Source organism: Electrona antarctica, assembly GCF_951216825.1.
Source record: "Electrona antarctica genome assembly, chromosome: 22".
Classification (NCBI taxonomy): Eukaryota; Metazoa; Chordata; class Actinopteri; order Myctophiformes; family Myctophidae; genus Electrona; species Electrona antarctica.
The window spans coordinates 37,221,410-37,240,151 of record NC_136805.1 but is presented as its reverse complement, the minus strand read 5'-3'; the positions used below and the strand labels follow the sequence as shown (position 1 = coordinate 37,240,151).

General features: G+C 44.6%; 1 protein-coding gene across 1 annotated transcript in view; it reads right to left on the bottom strand.

The window, feature by feature from the left end:
* dock1 (dedicator of cytokinesis 1) overlaps positions 1-18,742 on the bottom strand; it is a gene marked incomplete at its 5' end in the record, with an annotated part of 409,371 nt that overhangs the window by 82,972 nt on the left and 307,657 nt on the right. The window contains 3 exons of the mRNA XM_079492379.1: positions 4,541-4,645; positions 5,702-5,791; positions 10,300-10,419. Of these exons, the coding sequence (XP_079348505.1) occupies positions 4,541-4,645; positions 5,702-5,791; positions 10,300-10,419 (315 nt within the window). The remainder of the gene's footprint in view (positions 1-4,540; positions 4,646-5,701; positions 5,792-10,299; positions 10,420-18,742) is intronic.

The following is an 18,742-nucleotide window of genomic DNA, read 5'->3' as shown; positions in this document are numbered from 1 at the left end:
AACTGTAACCTCTTCTTCCGTTCAATGGCCTCTGTATGCCATTTCCTGAGTTCCCTGTGTTGCCTGGGGGGGTACAACAAGGGGCCAGCGAGGCTATTCAACGTTGAAGCTCTGGGTCCTAGTGGTAGGAGGAGGGACTACAGGCGGACCCGTGGATTCATGACCGGGAAACCCCGTGCAGCTGGGCTTTAACGTTGAGCGCTCGGTTGCCCTACGTCACTCAGGACCTCAAAGTTGAGGTCCGGGGAGGGACTTCCGGCAGTCTTCCGGGTGCTTCAAAACGCCACTGAGCAACTTCCACTGACATGAATAGCTGGGGGGGCGGAGCTTCACGCCAGTTCAGTCTCTATTATATATATACTCTATGGGGTACAAAGGCTGTCACGATTCTCGATACGTATCGAATCGAAATTGACGTTCGAGATACAGTGTATCGAAATCACGAGCCGGCTCGCGATATTTCATTGCATGCGCACGTTCTTGTCCGTTTTTTCTCACAGGGCGAGTTTCAGCCAGTCGGATCTCATTTACCGGTGCACCGACTAGCCTGTAGCTCAGTGCGTGCCGTCGAGCAGAGCAGACAACAACAAAACCACATTCACCCAAAGTCCAACGTTTTCACCACACTTTTGACTACTGCAGATTCTGTTCAAAAGTCACACAAATCGATACATATTATAAGATGCCATCTGTCGTTGGCTTTCAAAGTTTTCACAAAATGACACAAATCGTAAACGCAGTGTTTACGATGAAACTGCCATGAAACTCACAATCCCAGTAGACCTGCTTAACATGCATAACCTAATGTTTTCTGCCTGCCTCCCCTGCGCTTTTGCCCTTGTGCCTGTATTTGGATTTTGGCTCTTGGCTTCCCACCTGCTCTCTATTTTGGATTTGGTCGTCTGTTATTGAATGCCCTTCGTTCCTAGTCTGAACCCTGGCTGCTGAGTCAAGCCTGCCCCCCCCCCCCCCCCTGGAACCACACAGAGTTTTTAGAATCCTAATATCTTGGATTCTTCTTCAAGACTGCGTTTTTTGGATCAAAATAAGCTTGATTTCCGGGCTCATTTCTATAAACGATGATGATCGCCGGTTACAAAAACTCTGTACACTCTCAGGTTAACATTGATTTTATGATATAAATTGGGGTCTCAGAGATAGAAATGCCATTAAATGGGGCCTATTGTAGCCTATTGCATATCAAACTGAGGGTCCTTGAAATTTAAACGGGTTGAGAATCACTGCTAGAGCCGTAAAAATCTTCTCTTAACCCATTTTGGGCAGGAACGCCTTTTGGTGTTAGCATTATGTTATGCTTTAGCTATTGAAAAATAGCAGATCTACAAGCTCATACGAGCTTGTAGGTCTGCTATTTTTGAAGAATCGAAGAACGACTGACATAGAAACATAGCTTTTTCAGAAAACTGTCAGGATGTAGAAGACATTTTTAGAATCTGATCTCAGGTCAAAATGGGTTAAATGGGGGGTCCATAGCCTAATGCATATCAAACATGAGGGTCCTTGAAATTTAAACGGTTGAGAATCACTGCTAGAGCCGTACAACATCTTCTCTTAAGGGATGTCCCTGGCATGTATTTTCAAATGGGGTCAGCAGGCATGATACGTGTCAATTTGGGGGTCCTCGACATGAAAACGTTCGGGAACCACTGCTCTACAGCACTGACCTTCACCAAGTGAAGCCATCAGCTTAGAAGTACTCGCTGTGTATTATTGTGTAACTACAGTGAAACTGTACACAGCACTTTATTATATTTAGGCTTCATGCCTTTATGATAAGAATGCTGCTATACGCTTTATTTGGCTGCATTTCAACAGACACTTTATCCAATAACAAATGTTCAGTGGCAAGAAAAAAACAATTTAGAGAAAGCTAGGGGTCGCAGAGGGGGCTGATGTGTACCAGGGGCTGTTCTCTCTCTCTCTCTGTGTGTGTGTGTGTGTGTGTGTGTGTGTGTGTGTGTGTGTGTGTGTGTGTGTGTGTGTGTGTGTGTACACAGAACAATTCAGCATTTTTTGTTGCATAAACATATGCTTTCTTCCCCCCAATACGATCAACTGGGGCGGTACGCCTAACACCCTGATGTTGCATTTCTTACTATTCTTCGGTTAACCAGACAGGTCAATAAAGAGTGAAAAAGTATTCTTTATTTTTTATCCCAGGATGTATACCGGCTGACTGCAAAACATTTCTGATATTTGTTGCGAATGTAGGTCGCAGTTTACTATGAAAACCTGTCAGTCAGTCACGCTCAAAGTCTGTCCATCAGCTCGTCAGCCTTGTGACAGGCTCCAACCAATACAGAATGCATTCCAAATGTTGATCTGACCTCATCAAACTTGGTACACTCAAGACACTGCCCCCGCTGCCACCCTTAGATCTCCATATATGGAGCTGACCTGTTCTGACATTCCATATGTAGATCTGACCTCTGATCAAACCCTGTGCACTCAACACACGCTCCATATATGGAGATTAATAGTTTAATATGAAAAACCTGCACCTCACCGATTGTTAGTCACGCCTCCATATATGGTCACGCCTCGTGACATCACATATGGAGCCGGTCAGCAACTCTACATCTGACCTTAAACCTCAAACCCTTAGATCTCCATATATGGAGCTGATCGGTTCCATATGTTGATCCTTCCCCGACACTCAAGACACGCTCAAAATATGGCCAGTACAGAATTCCTTCCATATGTTGATCTGACCCCGCCATGCCAAAGTGCCAGCGCTCGCCCAGCAGTCTGCCGTCACCCATGGAAGGCAGATGCGTGCCATGCGTGTCTACAAGCTCGCGCTACGAGCTTGTAGATCTGCAATTTTTGAACAATTGTGAAAATGTGCTTGAAATCTTTCAATATATATTCTTTCAGAGTTTCAGTTTTTAACTCAAATCTTTGCTTCTGGGGTGTCCCTGGAACTACATATTTGCAGATGGGGGTCAGATCGGGGCCAAATACATATAGTTTTTGCGGTCCTTGACATGAAATATTTCAAGAGGCTTTATACAGACACAACGTGACTGTCAAATAGCTCTGTTTAACACAATGTGACCTGTCAAATATAGCTCTGTTTAACACAATGTGACTGTCAAATATAGCTCTGTTTAACACAATGCTGTACCCTCTCCAACTGTTGCTTCCCATTCATTGCCGTACAGATTGTTGTTCAATCAGAGAGGCCTCCTCCTTCCCCCGTATATATCTGCACTGCAGCTCTCTTTACTAAACACAAAATACATTTCCAGGTCAGGACACCAATTTTTATCCAAACAGAACAGGAGAGAGATCTCATAAAGGGATACAGGATGAACGGGAAGGTGAAATTGGAAGTGATGACACACAAGAAATGAGCAGGAAAATTGGTATTTCTCTCTGTATCTCACACTCTTTCCCTCTCCCCCCTCTCTCTCTCTCTCTGAGATTCACCATGATTCATTGTTTTCTCTGAGAGAGAGAAAATGGACTCTTGTTGCGTTCTACGCAGTTTTTGGGAGATTCTCTGCTGCCCACCATACTGGGAACAGCTGCTGCTTCATATGATTCATTGTTTTCTGCTGTGTGACAAAGAGGTTGACTTAACCCATTCTGTACGGGAACCCCTTTTGGTGTTTATAATTTAGCTATTGAAAAATAGCAGATCTACAAGCTCATAGCGCGCCACCGAGTGGCGCGCTACGAGCTTGTAGGTCTGCTATTTTTGAAAAGTCGTGAAAATGTGCCTCGAATCTTTGAATATATTCTTTCAGAGTTTCAGTTTTTAACTAAAATCTTTGCTTCTGGGGAGGTCCCTGGAACAACATATTTTCAGATGGGGGTCGGCGGCCAATTACAGATACTTTTTGGGGGTCCTTGACACGAAATATTGAGCACCACTGATACAGAAACATGAGGTTTTTCAGGAAAAAAAAAATAAACATTTTAAAAAGACATTTTTTTAAATGTTGAGGTCAGGCCTAAATAGGATAAAGAGGAATTAAGCAGACCCGTTGGCAGTGTCTGCTAAACGGTGTTACGATAAGTCAGATCTCAGTGGGAGTGAGCCACGGCGTCGGAGGAGGAGGAGGCCATACTGCGTATGCGTACGTATCCACGGGCCAAGGTCGTGCGGGCTGACTTGTACGTACTCGCTCGCCGCTGGGAAAGAATCCAACTCGATCGGCGTCATCCAACACCCACACACGCCTAGCGAATGGCGTCAGCAGAGGCCGATCGAACGCGCACGCGCGCGTGTTGTGTAAAGTTGTTTTGACACTGTGTCTCTGTACTGTGTACCTGTGAGTGCCAAATGACCCCCAAAAAGTCGTTTTGTTTTCCTATTAAAATGGCATTCCATAAAATAGCTGTCCGAAAATGTTGATGCTATAATAATTATAGTAATAGAAAGGAGAAAACAGCCGGCACTCAATGAAAGTACTTTCGCATTGATTTTCTACTACGCGTGCGTGCGTGCGTGCGTGCGTGCGTGCGTGCGTGCGTGCGTGCGTGCGTGCGTGCGTGGCATGCGTGCACCTACCCGGATAAAGGAGGGGAAGCCCACTCCGTTGTAGCCCACGGCGAAGTAGTCCAGCTTGGGTCGGATGACCTTGACAATGTTCTCGTAGAACTGGGCCTGTTTCCTCTGTGTGTGTGAGGGGGGGGGGGGCAAACACAATGACAACAACAACAACACATCAATGGAGCACGTCACACCGTATGGGAAAACACAATGACAACAACACATCAAAAGGAGTACAACACACTGCATGTGTATTGTGTATACTCCAGCAGCTGTGGACAATAATAATAATAATACACACCGTACAGAATAATACTGCAAACACTTTGGGGACCTGAGTTAAATTATATGGCTGCTGTCGGGCTAGAAACCGCCTATCTCCATTATTTCAACTTTCTGTGTTTTTCCCGTAACTTATCGACCTCCGCGATGCTACATTATGTAGATACCACAGCGCCACACCGAAGCATCAAAAGCAGTAGCAGATCCGCAAACACGTTTCGAGCTTGTAGAGTTGCTACTTTTGCCATTTTTTTAATTTGAATCCTGAAATGTTGAACAGTTCTGGACAATACAGTATGAGGTTTCCACCCGACACTGGAACTACTGTCTGTGTCTGTCTGTCTGTCTGTCTGTCTGTTTGTTTATTCATTTTTATTTTAATCTAGTGTATGACACATTTCTGTATTTAATTTAGCTTCAGTATGACTGATGATGTTTTGATGTTGTACTGTATCTTAATTTCTTTAAGGAGGCTCCGAGTGCAGGAATTCCAATGCCTGCAATTTACTTTACTGCAAGCAACTTTAGGTAAAACAAGAATGCTTGTCATGTATACCAGTTGTCTATCAGAGATGGATGATTCGGGAGGATTTAGAAACCACACACACACACACACACACACACACACACACACACACACACACACACACACACACACACACACACACACACACACACACACACACACACACACACACACACACACACACACACACACACACACACACACACACACACACACACACACACACACACACACACACACACACACAGGAGGTTTGGTCTCGGAATGGGGACTTTTAATTGCACTTCCGACTCTAATTGCTTCCCTGGCATGTGCTTAATTCATTGCGTGGCTGGATTTTCTTGCAAGAGAATAACACTTGAAACACTTACCAAGGACGCGCTGAGCTGCTCAAAGTCAAACATCTCATTCTCATACTGCTCTGCCAGCTCCTTCCCCAGAATAATGGCCTCCTCCCACATCTGTTGGAACACACACAACCACAGAAGAGCGTCACAGACCTTGAGCATATCCATGACTCACGTCACTCACGCTAAGTACTAAGGATCGGTTACAACCAAGATTAACGCATTCTCACATTCTCGGAGTACACTCTCTGAGTGAAATGAAAAGGTGGGTAAGTGATATAATGTCGTTAAAATAAGCATTATAGAGCTCTACTGCAAATTAACCCATTTTGGGCGGGAACCCGTTTTGGTGTTTTACATTAGCTATTGAAAAATAGCAGATCTACAAGCTCATAGCGCGGCACAGAGTGCCGCGCTATGAACTTGTAGATCTGCTATTTTTTTTAAATCGTGAAAATGTGCCTCAAATCTTTGAATATATTACAGAGTGAACATTTGAACTCAAATCGTTGCTTCTGGGGAGGTCCCTGGAACAACATATTTTCAGATGGGTGTCGGCGGAGGCATATTACATATGATTGTTGGGGTCCTTGACATGAAATATTGAGCACCACTGATACAGAAACATAAGGTTTTTCAGAAGACTGTCAGGATTTTGAAGACATTTTTTAAATTTCGACATAAGGCCTAAATGGGTTAATCATTGCTGTTAAGAGTGATAGTTCAGTCTCTCCATGCCTCTCCGCCTCAACAGAAATGCATTTTCAGGTCTGGGATACCAATTTTTAAAGTGAAATTGAAGTGACACAAAGATGGTGATCAGACTGGAACTGGAACACTATCAAATTGAAACGTATAAATGGGTGTATACTCTCTCCCTCTCTCCTGATAGGCTGAAATTGGCCTATCAGGCACTAAACTGTCACTGGAACTCCAACCTAAAATCCTCAGTTAAATAACACCGAGAGTGTACAATGGAACCGAAATGGACCCTTTTTGGCTCCAGTAAGAGTCCCCCCGGTGGTCCCCGGACCCCACGTTGAGAACCATTAGCCCATTAGGCATGCTTCAGTCCATGCATGAATGACTGACTCGCACATTGACGTCAGACCAAAATACAGGAGGTTCAGTGCAACCTAAATTAATAATACACACTTAGCCCAAGGGTTCCCTATAACCCTTCTCCATGTGAAGGAGCCCCAAATAGCCACAGCCTCTGGCGGAGTGGCCCGGCGGACCCCCCGTTGCGAAATGGCCTGAAAAACATAGCTAGAAAATAGCCTTGTCTATGTACTGTAAGTGGGGTGCAGTACTTAGTTTAGACAGTTTTTGGTTTAGACCAGTCATTAGTCCTACAACTACAACCTCAAACCCTCACCCTAAACCTAACCTCCCACGGGGCAGCACACCTAAACATAACCATAACCCATGTCTAACCAATGACTAGTCTAAACTAAGTATGCACCCCCTGTAGGTGTGTTGATGATACTATAAAGTAAAAGTGATCAATATGGGGCTCTGATCAGCATGAAACCATTCGTGCCACAGTTGGAGACAAAAGTCAATTTCTTTTTTAATGCTGATTCACACCAGTCAAAAGGTTGGTGACAGGTGCACGCGTAGGACAAAGTGCATAATATATAGTAGACAAAAAGAGGAGACGAGAGCTTGGAAGGAGGAGGAGGAGGAGGCGGCGGTGGACTCCTCTGCAAAATGCAAAAGGGCACTGGGAGAAAATGAGAGGTAGTTTGTCAAAGTGTTGCGCCGGCTGGGTGGTCAGGCGGGACAATCGACTCGGCCCATTTAACCCACTCTGGACGGGGAAACCCCTTTTGGTGTTTCAAGCAATAATGTTATACTTTAACTATTGAAAAATAGCAGACCTACAAGCTCATAGCGCGGCACCGGGTGCCGCGCTATGAGCTTATAGGTCTGCTATTTTTGAAAAATCGTGACGCAAATCTTTCAATATATATCTTCTTTCACAGCGAACGTTTTTAAACTCATATCTTTCCTTCTGGGGGAGGGGGAGGGGGGTAGGGTCCCTGGAACAACACATTTTCAGATGGGGGTCGACGGCCAATCAACAGATAATTTCTGGGATCCTTGACATGAAATGGTTTGAAAATCTGGTCTCAGGTCTTAATGGGATAAAGGAAAGAACGATGGGATGATATGAGGAAAGAAAGGGGATCGTTTACGTCCCGTGTTCGCCACGAGCGGAAATAAAAAGGGAAAAGTGCTGCTGCTCAGCAACTCTTGCACAACACCTGCCTTCCTCTCTGCCAGAGGACGACGAGGCATTTAATACAGCTGACGAGAAGCCAGAAATAGTGTCCTCAGCTTCTTAGTGGTGATACGGAACAATGCCATAATGCCTGCTATATGAAACACGCACGTGAGTGCAAGTTAAAATTAAATGTGTGGGTAGTGTGTGTTCTAAACCACTGGTTCCCAGACACTGGGTCGGGACCCATTTGTGGTTCGCGGACAAATTGTTTTGTCGCGGACATTTTTTTTTAAATTTTTGAGCCGTGCCTCCGCTCCATTACGGAGCTGTGTGTATCCCCCATGTCTGTCCAAGCATGGAAAGCTTGTTGCAACACGCTAACTCTTTCATTTCTCGACCGTTTCGGACGCGGGAAGGCTCGCCGGAAACCGGGCCGCCCCCCTGGGCGTGTTCCTGTGGGTCTGGATGTTCCCGGAGAACCCCCCCGGGGACCCCCCCACACGGTAACTGTCGTTCCGGGGACGCCCCGGGAACCCCCACATGTCATTTCTCAACAATTTTGTCAGAAAATAATCAAAGTACAGTATAGAGCACAGAGCACTACAATACAGTACAGAGCACAGTACAGTACAGTAACTATAACAATGCATGTATAGTTGCACCGCTCACTTCACACAGGTGTGATTTGTTTACTTTTGGTTACCCAAAGGTTTTTACTTTTACAACAGACATTTATTATTCTGGCGGGTGAAATGTATTAATTGGCCGGAGGCATGAGCGCAGCAGTACAGAGTACTAGAAGAGGTAGAAGTAGTATAACCCATTCTGACCTGAGATCAGATTCTAAAAATGTCTTCTACATCCTGACAGTTTTCTGAAAAAGCTGTTTCTATGTCAGTCATTCTTCGATTTTTCAAAAATAGCAGACCTACAAGCTATGAGCTTGTAGATCTGCTATTTTTCAATAGCTAAATTATAACATAATGTTTAAAACACCAAAAGGGGTTCCCGCCCAAAATGGGATAAGATACAGCAAGAGTAGCCACACAAGCAGCTATAGGAGTCAAAAACTATGTTGAGGGGAAAAAGGAGGACGACCAAATATAGACCACCGACGACAGGGGTCTATATTCTATACCCCTGTCAACTGAAGCATATATATAGGGTTCCCAAAAGTTTGTGTGAGTGTGTGTGCATGTACTACTGTATGCGTCTATCCTACAGGAGCTGTCTCAGGACAAGCAACCCTAAGCAACCTTATAGGCACGGGTGCAAACATTGGCACAGTGAGTGAGAGAGAGAGAGAGAGAGAGAGAGAGAGAGAGAGAGAGAGAGAGAGGATTTGTCTTTTTAACTTATTTAGACCTGAAGAGGATTCTACAAATTTTCTGAAAAATCTCATGTTTCTATGTCAGTAGCCTGGAACTCACCTATGCTTTCTATGGCATAGGCAGCTCCCGGCAGGATCCGCCGGCAGAAACTGTGCGCAGCTGCTGGACATGAGACTAATTACTTGCGTGTGTGCGTCAATTTAACAAAGGTGCAGACGATCAGAAATCAGCAGAGAGTGATCGACTTTTTTTTTCTCCCTGGAAATAAAAACGTCTGGGTTTCCGAGGCTACTATGTCAGTGGTTCTCAAACTATTTCATGTCAAAATATATTTGGCCGCCGACCCCATCTCAAAATATGTAGTTCCAGGGTCCTCCCAGAAGCAAAGATTTGAGTTAAAAACGTTCGCTCTGAAAGAATATAATATTCAAAGATTTGCGCCACGTTTTCACGATTTTTCAACAGCTAAAGCACAACATAATGGTTAAAACACCAAAAGGAGTTCCTGCCCAGAATGGGTTAAAATAACAATTAAGCTCTCTCAAATCCTGCACACAATTCTACATTCGTTCAAACTGAACTGTGACTGGGGAGGGAGTCTGGGAGATAGGTGCATTACTTCTAATGATCATTACAATGTCCTGATGTTAACATCCAGTGCCACTGGGTGAACACCAGTTTTGGCCCTCGTTGCCACCGAAGCCCATTATAAATAAAAGAAATAAATTTAAATTCTATTGTGCATGTAATCTGCATGTCATCACCTGACATGCAGATTAGAGCAATTTTCAAAATATGGATAAAAAAGAATATTAAAAAAAGAGTGCAGATGGCACTCGCGGCCACCAGGGGCAGGCGTCCAAAGGCGTCCTGTGGCACTGAGAAAATAGTCCAGAAGAAGAAAGAGATGTTGTCCTACTTATGGACAATCAACATCTGTTGGAATTGTTTTAAATTTCTATGTGGTGTCATAATTCAACATCACGTTGACACGGCACACTGACTATAAAGAAAATCAAAACACGGCACTTCATGTCCAAAAGGTTGCCGACCCTACGTACCTTGCCCTTGTCGAAGTAGTTGATGATCTGCTGGTAGAGCTGGTCCTTCAGCTGGCATTGCGTGGTGGCCAGGTAGCCGTCTCTCTGGGTCAGGTGAGCGGCGCACGCCTCCTCCGACCACTGTGGACAAACATGGCACACCACCGTCAGCATCATCGACATCAAACGGTAGTAGGCTTGTAACGATATATCGTATATCGATATTAATCCCGACGATAGTTGGTTCCATTTCAATCCGCACAGAAATCCATTCAGGTCCTTTTTCCACCTAAGACCTTTGGTTCCGTTGTAGATTCTTGGAACGGCGGCCATTTTTTTTTGGTTCCATTTCTGAACCAACTTCTGGGGGGTTCTGAACCAATTAAATTTGCAGTGGAAACACTCTGAACTAGATCAATATTAGGCGGGAAAAAGACAACTGAAGCGGTTCAACCCCAGTGGATAAGCGGCCTGAGTATTGTCTATCTAACAAATGCTGCATGTGAGAGCCATTAGAAAATCACACCCGTGTGAACCGTGTGAACACCCCCCCCCCCCCCCCCCCCCCCTCTCTCTCTCATTAGCAGGCAACAGTGCAGCACTATCTCTCTCTCTCTGTTTCTGGCACGACAGTGCCCCTACTGGTACTCATGAGTCACACATGAGTCACACACAAACATAGGTTAACACGGACATTGCTGTTCCTTGGAGTGGTTGCACCACTCAAAAACCTAAGAATGGGGGGGGCTTATTGATAGTACACACTACAGTGGAGATAGGACATAACAGGGAACCGGGAGAGAGAGACGCACGCAGCAAAGGTGGTCGGGACAGGCTGCAGTAGATAAATAAAAACGGGCCTGCTCTGGCAGCCACTGCACTGAGAGGAGAGGAGAGGAGAGGAGAGGAGAGAGAGAGAGAGAGGGAGAGGGAGAGGGAGAGGGAGAGGGAGAGAGAGAGAGAGAGAGAGAGAGAGAGAGAGAGAGAGAGAGAGAGAGAGAGAGAGAGAGAGAGAGAGAGACGTGCTGTGGAGTTGTTTCAACATGGAGTAGAGTACTGTACATTCATTGCGGTGCGCCGCGTGGCGATACACAAAACCCTTTTCTTGGCTGATGTTCTGCTGCTGCCCAGTGTGTGAATCATCAGAGGTGCCCGAGGGGTGGCCCCGCTGGCAGCTCCTCCACACTGTTAACCCATTTAGTTCTGACGTCGAAATTTAAAAAAAAAAAGCCTTCTAAATCCTGACAGTTTTCTGAAAAATACCTGTTTCTATGTCAGTGGTTCTCAAACTACTTCATGTCAAAGACCCCCAGAAATTATATGTATTTGGTCGCCGAGCCCCATCTGAAAATATGTTGTTCCAGGGACCCCCCCCCCCCCCCCCCCCACCAGAAGCAAAGATTTGAGTTGAAAACGTTCACTCTGAAAAAATATATATTCAAAGATTTTCGCCGCATTTTCACGATTTTTCAAAAATAGCAGACCTACAAGCTCGTAGCGCGCCACTCGGTGGCGCGCTACGGGCTTGTAGATCTGCTATTTTTCAATAGCTAAAGTATAACATAATGCTTACCAACACCAAAAGGGGTTCCCGCCCAAAATGGGTTAATGCCCGTTACCAAATCCACATCACATACTATCCATTCAGCCAGCCCACCACGTACGGCCATAACTCATTACAATATTCTACTGCATTCTGCAGGAAAACAAGAGCAAAGAGCATAATATGCAGGTCCATCTCAATGAATTAGAATATTGTGTAAAAGTTCATTTTTTTCCCCCTAATATAATTCAAAAAGAGAAACTTTCATGTATTCTCAATTCATTGTGCATAAAGTGAAGTATTTAAAACCTTTTTGTTTTAATCTTGATGATTATGGCGTACAGCTCATGGAAAAAAAAATCCTATCTCAACAAATTAGAATATTTTACGACACCACTAAAAAAAAGGATGTTGACCATCTGAAAAGTATACTAATGTATAAAGTCAATACTTCTTGGTCTGGGCTACTTTTGAACACATTATTTCATCAATGGGGCGTGGCATGGAGGTGATCAGCCTGTGGCACTGTTGAGGTGTTATGAAAGCCCAGGTTTGCTTTCATAACAGCCGTAAATGCATTTGTATTGTTGAGTCTCATGTCTCACACCTTCCTCTTTACAATACAACCTAGATTCTCTGTGCGGTTCAGGTCGGGCCAGTTCGCTGGTCAGTTAAGGGACTAGGTTGGGACTAGGTTGGCGGAGGGTGTGTAGAGCCTAGGATCACATTAGATAATTGACACGGGTGAAAAATGGGTTACAAAATCGTGGGATAAAAATTTATAAAAAAAATAAAAAAATAGCCCAGACCAAGTATTGACTGCATACATTAATATGCTTTTCAGAGATAGGATTTTTAGATTTTCATGAGCTGTACGCCATAATCATCAAGATTAAAACAAAAAAGTTTTAAATACTTTACACTTTATGCACAATGAATTGAGAATATATGAAAGTTTCACTTTTTGAATTATATTACGGATGAAAATTAACTTTTACACAACAGTCTAATTCATTGAGACGGTCTATATATACACCATATGCTCTTTACTTACATTTCTAACAGATTATACAGTATCGTTGTGGTGGGGCAGGAACCTTGTATCTCCATGTTTCACACACTTATGTTTCATAAATGAACAAGTAAGTATGGAGCAAGGTTTCCACCCAGCATTTCTTACAGGATATACAGTATATTATCCCATTTTGACCTGAGATCAGTTTCTAAAAATGTCTTCTTCTAAATCCTGACGGTTTTCTGAAAAAGCTATGTTTCTATGTCAGTCATTCTTCGATTTTTCAGCAGACCTACAAGCTCATAGCGCGGCACTCGGTGGCGCGCTACGAGCTTGTAGATCTGCTATTTTTCAATAGCTAAAGCATAACATAATGCTAACACCAAAAGGGGTTCCCGCCCAGAATGGGTTATGTCTCTAGACATTCAAGGAAAACCGTCTGCGCTGTGTGTGCATAAATGTATGTATGAATAGCATGAATGCACGTCCTTGCGTCTGTCCTTGGTGCATATCTGGAGGAAGAAGCGATCTTGCAAATCGACTTCACACTCGCTGTATGTATGGCTGAGGAGGACCTAAGGGAGTGCAGTGTCGTGCGTAGTGAAGTATAAATCGGATGAGCGGGTTCTCGAGAACACCGCATAAGCGCCAGGCTGCATGGCAGGCAGCAGCCCGGGGAATCCCCGAGACGGGAATCGCACTAGTGTACATATACACGGGGCGGCGGCGGCGACGGCGGCAGTGGCACGGGAGGTAGAGCAGCAGCGTGTCGATTGGGGATCGGAAAGGTTCCCGGTTTGATCCCCCGGCTCGACTCATGTGTTACTGTCAAAGTGTCCTTGAGCGAGACAACTGAACCCCCTAACTGCTCCTGGCGTGCAGGTTGGTGCCTTGCACATGGTTTCCTCTGCCGTCTGTGTGTGAATGTAATGCTTATTGTAAAGTGCTTTGGATAAAGGCGCTGCTGAATGTACCATTTAACCCATTTTGGGCGGGAACCCCTTTTGGTGTTAGCATTATGTTATGCTTTAGCTATTGAAAAATAGCAGATCTACAAGCTCATAGCGCGTCACCGAGTGGCGCGCTACGAGCTTGTAGGTCTGCTATTTTTGAAAAATCGAAGAACCACTGACATAGAAACATAGCTTTTTCAGAAAACTGTCAGGATGTAGAAGACATTTTTAGAATCTGATCTCAGGTCAGAATGGGTTAAAATATAGTATATATTATAATGTATTATATTATACCATATGTACTGCTGCATATATCTTATGTCATATTGTATGTACCGTATTGCCCCGACTCCATTTCACGCTCGTCGCACAGCGGGGATGGGCGCCTGCAGCTCATGAGGATTGTTTGCTACTTGTGTTTTTTTTCCTCTACGTTCAGCTACCATCAGCACCACCACGGTACACAGTACCCTGCATGTTGCAGGGGCTATAGGGCTCGGAGATCATTTGTCCTCCCCAGAGTATAGGGCGTCTAAAAGTTTAGACGCCCTATACTCGGGGGAGGACAAATGATGATGATTGTTTAGACTCTAAACAAACAGGCCCTATCTCGGTTCGGCGCATACAACGTGTAATGTGATATGTGACGCCTCTCTCAAGCTGTGACTGTAGTCTATTCTATTTTCCTTGCTGTGAGAGAGGATAGTTGCGTAGTATTGTCCATGAATTGTGTGATTTCTTTTGTCAATTTATGTCCTACTGTACTTGTTCAGTCATCTTGTTCAGACATCTGCTACTTTTGAGGGTTTTGTGTGACCACACAAAAGCCTCAAAAGTAGCAGATCCACAAGATCGAAACGTGGCGCGAATCCGTGCGTTTCAAGCTTGTAGATCTGCTCTTTGAATTAGAATCCTGAAAAGTAACACGTTTTGGGACATATGAGGTTTCCACCTCAACAGAGACGATAAGTTAGTGACAAATGAAACCTTCTTGATTCCATATATTACTGTATAATGCGGTCTATATGACAACAGAGGCAGTTCATTTGATTCCATATATTACTGTATAATGCGGTCTATATGACAACAGAGGCAGTTCATTTGCTGAGCCTTCGCTCCCATCCTGCTGTGTTTTTTTTCTCCCCGACGCCACACAGAGAATAATGAGTATCCTGAGTGGCACCGACCCGCTCGGCGCACACAGGGAGGCGGATATTCTGATTGGCCGACGCCCCCTTCCCCTCCTACTATAGCGGCGTCCCTGTCAGCCCCTGATTCATCACCGCCGTACCGCCGTACCGTAATTGGCATCCAAGCGCGGCGGCGGGCGGGGCGAAACAGCGTGAAGACGCCCGCCTCCCCCACCCACCGCACGGCGCACGCTCGTACAACCCTGAGTGTTAATTTAACCCATTTTGGGCGGGAACCCCTTTTGGTGTTAGCATTATGTTATGCTTTAGCTATTGAAAAATAGCAGATCTACAAGCTCATAGCGCGCCACCGAGTGGCGCGCTATGAGCTTGTAGGTCTGCTATTTTTAAAAAAATCTTAGAACGACTGACATAGAAACATAGCTTTTTCAGAAAACTGTCAGGATGTAGAAGACATTTTTAGAATCTGATCTCAGGTCAAAATGGGTTAACTGCGTATACAAAGGGAACCATTTTTTCCACGGTGCCCGGAGTTACCGCCCCATGTCGCGCTTTAAAATGGTAAAGCCGGGGACATTTACATATGACATGGTGACTGGGGTGGGGGGGAGAGGGGGGGGGGGGGGGGGGGGGAGTGAGGAAAAGTAATTGCTCTGCACTTTCGCGGCGTTAAAAGAATGTTGCGGTCTAGCGACGGCTTCGCCTATTGATTCCATTACAAGGGGGCTTGGCCCAGCCCGTGGCCCGCCGCGGCACGCAAGCGGTTAAAGAACGATCCATTTTTTATCCGGGAGTGGCCAGCGATCCAGACAGCGTCGATAGACCGAGCCTTTTTCAAAAATGCTGACACATCACCAGCGGGAGGGGGGGGGGGGGGGGGGGGGCTATATATGTATATGGTGCTTTTTATAGATTCGAGCGACTTTTACAAAGAAGCGCCTTATCACACTCCCAGGGCTCCTATTTATGAAATAATTAACCCATTTTGGGCCGGGAACCCCTTTTGGTGTTTTAAACATTATGTTATAATTTAGCTACTGAAAAATAGCAGATATACAAGCTCATAGCGCGCCACCGAGTGGCGCGCTATGAGCTTGTAGGTCTGCTATTTTTTAAAAGATTTATTAAAAATTTAAATTAATTTTGAGGTCAGGCCTAAATGGGTTAATGGCGGGTGGTACGGGACACGCACGTACACGTACACTGAATCACGCCCGGTCATCGTTCACAGTCAGGGGAGGCGCTTTTGCAAAGACGACATGACACAGCTTATTCCAGAAGAAAGGCTTTGACCGTGTCCGTGATGGAATAAAATCAATCTAATTTTACAGTATAATAGCCCTTTCCCACATGTCCTTTTGTGTGTGCTGTACTGTATGCGGTGTGCGTGTGTGTGTGTGTGTGTGTGTATGCGTGCGTGCGTGCGTACGTGCGTGCGTGCGTGTGTGTGTGTGTGTGTGTGTGTGCGTGCGTGTGTCTCTGTCTCTGTCTGAGCGTTGTCTGAGCGTTGTAACATATGGGAACGCCACAGTTGAGTGCAATTAAACTAATAACAACAACAACAACAACAATTTTGGCAAGTGCTGCGGTGACTATTTTCTGTGTGGGAGGAAAAATATAGGTTGAATGCTGCTGAAAGTGTTCAGCTATTTTATCCCATTCTGGGCGGGAACCCCTTTTGGTGTTTTAACCAAGGGGGCAGGCAGACTTTCCAACGTTGAAGCTCTGGGTCCTAGTGGTAGGAGGAGGGACTACAGGCGGACCCGTGGATTCATGACCGGGAAACCCCGTGCAGCTGGGCTTTAACGTTGAGCGCTCGGTTGCCCTACGTCACTCAGGACCTCAAAGTTGAGGTCCTGGGAGGGACTTCCGGCAGTCTTCCGGGTGCTTCAAAACGCCACTGAGCAACTTCCACTGACATGAATAGCTGGGGGGGGCGGAGCTTCGCGCCAGTTCAGTCTCTATTATATATATACTCTATGGTTTTAACTAAGCATTATGTTATACTTTAGCTATTGAAAAATAGCAGATCTACAAGCTCGTAGCGCGCCACCGAGTGGCGCGCTACGAGCTTGTAGGTCTGCTATTTTTGAAAAATCGTGAAAATGCGGCACAAATCTTTGAATATATATTCTTTCAGAAGACTTTTTTTTTTCTTTTTTTTTTTTTACGTCAGGACTAAACGGGTTAAGCAAACACGGATGAGAGAGACGGGTGGGAGCGGTTTGGGATAAAGGCCAAAAAGGGAAATCACTCCAATATCTGTGTATATACGCTCCAGGAACCTAGTGTACAGTGTCTGCATTTTATTTGTACTGTATATATAGTTTTTTTTTTTTTGCAGATGGTGGCATATACCGTATATAAGGTTTGACAGCAACACCTGGTATAGCGAGCCTGGAGCATCCAGATGCATCGTTTCAGAAGATGTTTTTTATTTATCTATTCACGATTCAAGCGAGGACATTCATACCATATGGTTGAAAACGTGTATGTCCAAATAAATATGTTACCTTTCAGGAAATGGTAAAAAAAAGGTAACCCGTGTTTCTATGGATCCAACGTAGTTATTATTTAGTCACATGCCCGTTAGTACATTTCATTAGTTTAATATTTATAAAACCCAGAGCAAAAATCCACAAGCTCACAACGTGTCGTGTTGTGAGCTTGCGGATTGGCTATTTTTGCAAAAGAATAAAATATTTAGTAATAGAGGGTATGCGTGTGACATCATCATCAAACCAGGAAGTTATGCGGGAACGCCTACTGTGCCAAAAAACTACTTTCTGGCCTTGACGGCCCATACATCCAAACAGGAAAGTCCAATATGATTGCATTAAACGACGTTAACCCATTCTGGGCGGGAACCCCTTTTGGTGTTTTAACTAAGCATTATGTTATACTTTAGCTATTGAAAAATAGTAGATCTACAAGCTCATAGCGCGGCACCGAGTGGCGCGCTACGAGCTTGTAGTTCTGCTATTTTTGAAAAATCGTAAAAATGCGGCACAAATCTTTTAATTTATATTCTTTCAGAGCGAACGTTTGTTTTTATTTTGACGTCAGGCCTAAATGGGTTAAACGACGTTAAACTCACTTTGTCACTCACTTTGCCACTCGATTTGCCATTCACTTCATGCATGCGCATCCCCTCTATAAAAGTAGTACGATCAAGGACGACCCAAATGTAACGTACACAACACAAGTATGAAAAGCTGAAAAATGGAGATACAAGGTTTCCGTCCGACAGCAAAAACATCCGAGCGCCGGAATACCATAGATATAGTGTACTGTAGGCACGCAGTCTGTGATCCATGTTGGACGTCACTGTGGAAGGCGAGGGCTACAACACAATGTGTCTCGCTGCAGTCTATTTCTTCTATTCCATTTCTATTAGCCCATTCTGGGCGGGAACCCCCGTGTTTTAACTAAGCGTCATGTTATACTTTAGCTATCGAAAAATAGCAGAACTACAAGCTCATAGCGCGCCACCGAGTGGCGCGCTACGAGCTCGTAGGTCTGCTATTTTTGAAAAATGGTGAAAATGCGGCACAAATCTTTGAATATATATTATTATTATTTTTTTTAATGTTTTTTTTTGTTGGCTTTTGCCTTTATTTTATATATATATATATTTTTTCTAATGTTTTTTTTTTGTGGCTTTCACCTTTATTTTATTTTATTTTTTTATGGAGGGACAGACAGTAGGCTGACAGGAAATGGGGAGAGAGATTAGATGGGGGGAAGACATGCAGTGAAGGCCGTCGGGATCGGGAGTCGAACCCGCGGCACAAACTGCCAG